Source organism: Semicossyphus pulcher, unplaced genomic scaffold, assembly GCF_022749685.1.
Source record: "Semicossyphus pulcher isolate SPU_LCO1_2020_fin unplaced genomic scaffold, fSemPul1.0.p SCAF_1, whole genome shotgun sequence".
Lineage (NCBI taxonomy): Eukaryota > Metazoa > Chordata > Actinopteri > Labriformes > Labridae > Semicossyphus > Semicossyphus pulcher.
The window spans coordinates 23,307,302-23,314,715 of NW_027211603.1; the positions used below are offsets into that span (position 1 = coordinate 23,307,302).

At 39.6% G+C, this 7,414-nt stretch overlaps 1 protein-coding gene across 1 annotated transcript; it reads left to right on the plus strand.

Moving 5' to 3' along the window:
• The first annotated feature begins 26 nt into the window (after nucleotides 1-26).
• Nucleotides 27-3,065, plus strand: krtcap3 (keratinocyte associated protein 3). The gene is made up of 6 exons (XM_069662360.1): nucleotides 27-95; nucleotides 1,296-1,480; nucleotides 2,082-2,141; nucleotides 2,261-2,458; nucleotides 2,622-2,756; nucleotides 2,994-3,065. The coding sequence occupies exons 1-6, from the start codon at nucleotides 83-85 to the stop codon at nucleotides 3,063-3,065; spliced, it is 663 nt and encodes a 220-aa protein (XP_069518461.1). The 5' UTR covers nucleotides 27-82.
• Nucleotides 3,066-7,414: the final 4,349 nt, after the last annotated feature.

The following is a 7,414-nucleotide window of genomic DNA, read 5'->3' on the forward strand; positions in this document are numbered from 1 at the left end:
TCTGCTTTTGTGTTGTTGAGCAGCTGCACGAGAGTTACGGACATTGATTTATCTAAAGGGAAACCTGTGACTCGACAGAGAGATGTGCACTTTTGGTGAGTGATATTTTGATAGTACATCGTAGTAACGGGTGAAGGTCTCGCGCGCGTTAAGTAGATTCAGGCTTTTGTCCCCGACGCTAGTTTTCTGACCACAGGCCTGCAGGTGAGCTCATACGGTTTCTCTTTGAAAAGAGACTCTTTGAAAAACTGTTTGTGACGTTTAATTAATCTGGGCAATCCTTAGTGTCAAAAGTATGTCTCCAAAAAAGAGTAAGACCGAAGAGTAGAGCAACAGTCAATAGTTTTAACGGTTTAAGCATCAATCATTCTCACACTGCTCCCTCCCATCAGACTCACTCGGTACACACGAGATCCCCCTCAATGAGTGTGAGTGCAGCCTTTCTATGCCCAGCCCTACGCAGTGAGGTTATAGAGTCAACTGTGCAGATCTATGAGGAAAAATAAACGGCTGCAAACAAATTCTGTCCATGCTCGTGAGGATTTTAAATTATCCATTTGTTGCGAATATAAATATTTTGTAATGTTTGTTGGTGTGTAGCCTCGGATTTGACCATTTCAAATAGAAGTAATAACATGACATGGACATGTGTCTAATAATTAACCTACATGTTATTATATCCTAGCCATTCGCAAGTAAAAGTATATGCTACAGAAAATAGAGGCATTTAATGTTAAACAATGATAAACTGCAGTATATTCATACATGCATGTTATGTATATTACATTAACACGTAATTATAGTAAATGTTTATATTTTTATTCATTATTTTAACAAACAAAAAGAAATGCAAGAAATTGCAGGAAATAAATGCCAAATTATGTTTAAGATAATATAAACACTGTCACCATTATATAGTCTGTCCACCAGAGAGCACTGACAGGTTGATTTTTCAGCTATCAAACAAGCCCTGCTTTCATCTTAGTCACAAATGATCTTTAAAAAAGCATCAAGATTATGATTATGTTTTCTGTTAAAGATGCTATCAGCTGATTTATTGGGGTTTTAAGCCTCAAAGTATCTTGTCCACATTGCTGGTTAAAATCTAGTGTCAGTCCAGGTGTATCACAGGGTGAATGATTAGCATGATTAAAAAATGTATTATATTATATATTATTGGTTTGAGATGACACAGGATTGTAAAGCCTCTAACCAACTACTTTTTCCAAGTACTAGTTTTACAGTTTTTATTTGGATATAAACTAAAGTACATTTCTTACATTTCTGTCATCCAGATAAGGACAAAGGGCCAAGGAGGCTGATGAAAAAGGGATTAACTCTCATCCTGGTCGGCCATATTAACTTCATCCTGGGAGCTATCGTCCATGGCAGCATCCTCCGCCACATTTCCAAACCCAGCAAAGAAATCAGCACAGAATATACTGTGGCCAACATCATCTCTGTCACCTCCGGTCTGCTGGTGAGTCAATGGTTAATACATTCATCTGCGTTGTGCACCTATTATCAAAAGCAAAGCAACCTTTGTTTTTTGTTTTGACTTTTATGTTTTAGTGCACAAGAACAACATGTACATATGTTCACCAACATTAAACTTCAAAAGAGATTTGTACTAAAAGCCCAGGAAAGTGTTGTGTATTTTTCTGAGCAATCAAGACTGAACTTGTCGATCATTAGGGAGCTGGTTTTCCAAACCAGTCACTAGTTGCTCCGGGGCAGCTTCATGACATAATGATGATCAGATAAACTGGCAGCTGTTGATGAGGAGATGGTGTAAATGTCACATTTATTTGAAATGTACTTACACAGGGTATTATAGGGTTTACAGGGAGAGACACGTTATAAAAGATTTTACTAGCTCTGCTCTTTATTGGGGATTCTCTCCTTTAGTTTTATACATTTGTTAATTATTTTTCACTTGTGTATAAAGTCTTATTAGTCTGGAACTTGAATGAAAAATGCAGCCTTACCTTAGGGCCAAGGTTACTAATTCTACTGGCACATTATTTAATGAGGCAAACTCATTAAGCTAAAACAATCATCTTGTCATTCGAATCTTACAGAGCATTGCCGCAGGGATTATTGCCATTGTGATGTCAAGGAACCTCCACGTGGTAAAACTGGTAAGAATTTAATTTGTTGTTTAGCCAGGAATATGTTTACTTCAGTCAGTCATTCTGTGTCTACTCAGAAGTTACCTCCCATTCTGTTTATATATGATGTCGTCTCTCTCTGTCTCCAGCAAATTGGACTTCTAATAGTATCCATCCTGAACGCCCTGCTCTCAGCAGCATGTTGCACCGGGCTCCTCCTGGCCATCAGTGTCACTGTGGCCAACAATGGACAGGGTTTGATGTTGGGATGCAATGACACAGAGGTGCCCATTAACGCTCGATCGCCTATCAGTGCACGATGCCCGTTTGATACAACACGAATCTATGTGAGTCTAAATTTTCTCTTTAAAAATGTCTCCTCATACCTCACTCGTTTTCCCTTCTTCCTATTCAATTTGCTCTTTGTCTCAAGCATGAACACAGGATAAACCTTTAGTGTTACTTTATTTAAAAAATGTTTTGCCCTCTCCCATCACTTCTCGGTATCAGGACACCACCCTGTCTCTGTGGATCCCTTGTGCTGTGTTAGCAGCATTTGAGGTTGGACTGTCTGTCTGGTGCTTCATGGTTGGGTTGGCTCTCAGAGGGGTGGAGCCCTGCAGGAAGACCTACATCAAAGAGCAGGTGTGTGTGTGTGTGTCTTTGTGTGTGTGTGTGTGGGGGGGGTATCCTTGAAAGGTGTTACTGTGCTGTGAGTCTATCTGAACGTCTGTCTGACTCAGACTTAAACACACATACAACTGATCCACACTTATCTACTCCCACTTGGTCTGTCAGACTCTGTTTCTCTCAGTTAAAAAGAAGATACAGTACGAACCCCTTTACTTAACCCAGACATTATCCTTTCTGTCTCTCATCCAGTTGGAGGGAGAGGCTGACTGCTCTCCCCACAGCCAGCGCCTGATTGGACAGCGCTCGCAACCTGACGCCTAACTGAACAAAAGCAGGAAGGACACCACTCCGTGTAGACAAGTACAGCGAAATCCCCAAAAGCACTCCTGCACCAGTATTGACCCTAGTATATTTTTCCACCAATATACTAATACAAATACAGTCAGTTAGGTGAGTCTCACTGTGAAAAACAAACTGAAAATCAATTTTAAGACACTGGTTATAGCTTTATGGAGTCAGATAGCCACATACCCTGATTCACAGATGTGTTACCAAATGGCTCTGTTTGCTTTCAGTTGTAAACCAAACTGTATCCTCTGTCTGAAGCTGAGAGCAAAATACAGTTGGTTAAATTTCAGTGCATCTTTACCTGACAGAACCCATCAATAGTAAATTCATTTTCAGTGACGCATCAAAAAAATCAAACAATTCATGCTTCAACTGGTGCTTTCCCGAGCGCAGATCTTTCTGTGCAGAGATTGGCGTTTATAGAGGTATGTGGAAGCTACAGTGAGAAAGTAATACAGTCTTATCAGCATCCTTTGTTTATAAAGTACGTTTTTTATATCTAGTAAGTTTAAATGACATTTTAGCTAGTATGAATTTTGTTTAAGCAAAACAAATTTTATTATTATTAATGTTTTTAATATTTGTCTGTTTGCTGACCCACTCCAAGGCATCTAAGATTTAACAAAACATACTCATCAGTGTGCCTATATATGAGTTAAATGCCCAAAATCATCGTCACATTTCATGCCAGCAGTTTTTTGCGCAGTGGTAAACTGCAAAGTGAAATCATATCATGTTAACTGTCTTTTGTCTTAAAGTACCAAATTATGTTTAATACTATAGCAGAATGAATTGGACATGCTAAATTGCACTCATGACATACTTGCATTACTAGTACAGCTGAAGTCAGTGACATTCTAGTTTCAACTCTAATGGAGACAAACCATTAACTAGTTAAACACAGCTCTTTGGCATTTAACATTTTTTTTGTTCTTGTGTATTTTAATTTTTTCTTTAATCACCATTCATAAAAACATGTTTTTTACTAAATCTTGCTACTATTAGGACATACATACATTGGTAAAATGATCTAAGAGTGGCAAACTGAAATAGCAAATTTAAAGAATGTCCTGTGTGGACCAGAGTTACAGCAGGTCTCATAAATGCATTGTCATATACAGTACATATTAAAGGGATGTTTAAGAAAGATGCTTTAAATCAGCTGAATGTAAAATAATCCAGCCTGCAGTACATCTGTGTGTGGTTTGCGTGCATTTGCGTATGTACAGTATACTGTGGTTGAATGTCAAGTGGGGTCATATTAAGCAGTTAAACCAGTATGTGGGCCAGATGTCTCAGCTGGCACAGAACCCCCCACAACTGAACGACAGAGAAGATCAGATCAGCCATGAAACAGTTAATCTAGAGCTGTGCTCAATTGTGTGGAACGGAATCATAGCACGCAGTCCTAATCCTGAGGCTGTGAGGGATAAATATTGACACAGTGTTGACTTATACAATCACAACATATCCATGTGGCCCTTTTAGACATTGTGGACATTGTTTCCTGTAAAGACATAAATCACCCGTAGCTGACTGTTCAGTAGAATGAGGTCCATCTTTTTACAATTTCCTCTGTTTACATTTTAGATTATTGACTGACGATCTGAATTCACTAACTTGCATTAGGGTATTCATTATGACATAGTTTATCAGTCACATGATATAAAAACATACATTTGATGCAAACCTTGATTTAATCTTGTGGCAATCTTAAAGTGCACTTTTTAGTGGATAAATAAATAATCATAATATTACTTTTGGTGGTTGCACTGCAAATAGAGGAAGTTTAAATGCAGAACAACCCCAGAGAACTTTCCTCATTATTCAGCCAAGCTGTAAGGTCTCTTACAGGTGTTAAACGTGTGTATTTTGTAACATCGACTGCCTTATTTTATTATTTTTTAATTGAATAATGTGGATGTAGTGTGCACTTCATTATTGGCTTTTGTACCAGTATGCACTTGTAGAACATTTTAATAAAGTTTTTTAATGTTCCCTAAAGATATTCTCCTGCTTTTAGTTGTTTTTTTTGTCCATCATATATTTGAAGATGCCATTTTTGTTACAGGACTACTGCTGTCTCTCCATGCACCAAGGTGCTGGAGAAGTGAGTTAGTATCTCTGTTTTCACGTCAGTTGTAGATTTAAAAAAATGTTTGTCACTCCTTGTGTCCTGTCTGGTGCACCAGACACTTTCTTGAAAACCAGATGCCCCAGGATCAATCTTGTCCCTAAATGGTCTCCGTGTGACCTTGTGTGATGTGATGCTGATTCCCTGGTGGCCTTGGGCACAAAAAATTACTGCTGACATATAAGCTTTGTTTAGCTTAGTTTATGCCTTTAATCATAAACCCACCCACCGATTATGGTTGACTCTAAATATTAACACATTAACATTCACATTAACTAGGGAAAAATCAATGACTGAACCCACATCAACAAAGGATACATATCACACACAGTTTTCATACTAACTTGGTCTTTGTGTCGTCCACTTGTCAAAACAAATAGCCTATTCCACAATAATTTGAAAATTGGAAGCATATTTTACATCTTGTCCATCATACTTTATAAAAAATTAGATACACAGTGTGCATATTTTCTGGGGCCCTGTCCAACAAATCTCCATCACGTGTATTTGTAATGTAATATCCTTAGCATAGGCTACAGTAAGCTCTCAACAGCATGTAATGTCCAGTTGTGCGGCTGGGGCCAATTAAGTCGTGTCTGCGCGCTCACGATGAATGCGCGGTCACGATGTGGGCTGCACGCTGCAGGCAACCAGCTGCAAACAGTGGAACAACGAAGTGCTGCAGTGAACGGAGCCGAGGAGCGCCCAAGCCGCTCGTTATTCTTCACACAAGGTAAAAAAATGTATTCCTGTAACCTTAGACAGAAACTATGGGATTAATTTAAAACACTATTGTCAGCAAGCCAGACAGGCAAGGACTATTAATGACTTAAAGGAACCGTGTGCACAAGTAGCGCGCTGTAGGACTCAAGATACTGCGGTGACAAACGCTCACAGCTCCCAAGATTGATACGCTCTCTCGGTGTGATCCTGGCGTGTCACCGTGTGTGATTGTTGCTTCGACAGAACGAGGATACCTCTCTGAAGACTATCTTTTAAAGGGTTTGTGCTTTTTAGAACCTGCCAGGTTTTCCTCAAAAGAGAGCTAATGTTATACGGGTTGTGACCTGTAACGTTTACCGGACCGTGGTGCTCCTGCTCTGTTACATTTTACGTTTTCTGTTTAACGTAAATTTTAGTGCAAGCTAGCTATCAGCGTTGCTGGGGTTACAGGCAAGTTAGCTCGTGCCCAGTAACGGTCGACTGGGAGCAGTTTGACGCAGGTGAACATGTAAACTCGATAAACGGAGAACCAATTATTTACTCTTTTATTTCAATAGAATACTACCCACGCTTATTTCTAAACTTTACTGTGTTAGTCAACCATAAAGACTCCGAGTCGCAGAGTGTGAAACATCACAGGGGAGCGTTACTGTTGCCCGGCCAACCTCACACAAACACGAGAGTGGGGGAGTGTCTGATCGTCCGCAGGTGTAACGTTCACATTAACCTGCGCGTGAAACTTGCGCCAGTTGTTGTGGTTTGCTTTGAACCTTATTTATACAGTCTCCTTTGAACATGTTTTCAGTAGTCTGCAACATAAACTCTGCATGACCCCGCTGACACAATGCTTGTTGAAGTAGATAATGTTACACTGCTTGTCCTTTTGTTGCTTAAATTCAGTTTTTCCAGGACAAACACACCACATGTTATGATCTTTTAAAAACTGGATTTTCATCTGATATTTTAATTCAGACTTAGAGAATAGAGGCAGGGGTTGGGTTAATTTACCACATACATTTCAGCTTTACTCTAAGCAACCCACTCACCCTGCTTGTTTGACCACCATGCCTTTCTTCTTTGTGTGTTTTAAACCTGCAGGACCTGCTTGATGGATACACTGGCAAATGAATGTGAAAGACAGGATCTTGTGTTCTTCAAGAGAATCCGTGAAATCATTTGGAGGATAATGATATGTTGTGGGCTCGACCTCAGATAAGTCTTTTAAACATTAGTGGAAATGGAGTGAGAGAAGACAAAAACAAATAGAGTGGAATAAAGAGAAATACAGCAACCCAGAGGAGACATCCAGCAGACGGCTGATGGTGGAGCTATTATTGGAGGAAATTGCTTTCAGTTTGAGGATGGAACAAGGGGAATCTGTCCTTGACCGGGGATTACCAGGCGGAGGAACAATTCCCTGACACTGCACCAGAAAAGCAAATACTACAATGGATGGTGAATTTGA

What these genes read in the sequence shown, in the direction of transcription:
- krtcap3 (XM_069662360.1), top strand. An exon ending in ACCTCCACGTGGTAAAACTG is followed by an intron (nt 2,142 to 2,260) that starts GTAAGAATTTAA and finishes CTCTGTCTCCAG; the next exon opens with CAAATTGGACTTCTAATAGT. An exon ending in AGACCTACATCAAAGAGCAG is followed by an intron (nt 2,757 to 2,993) that starts GTGTGTGTGTGT and finishes TCTCTCATCCAG; the next exon opens with TTGGAGGGAGAGGCTGACTG.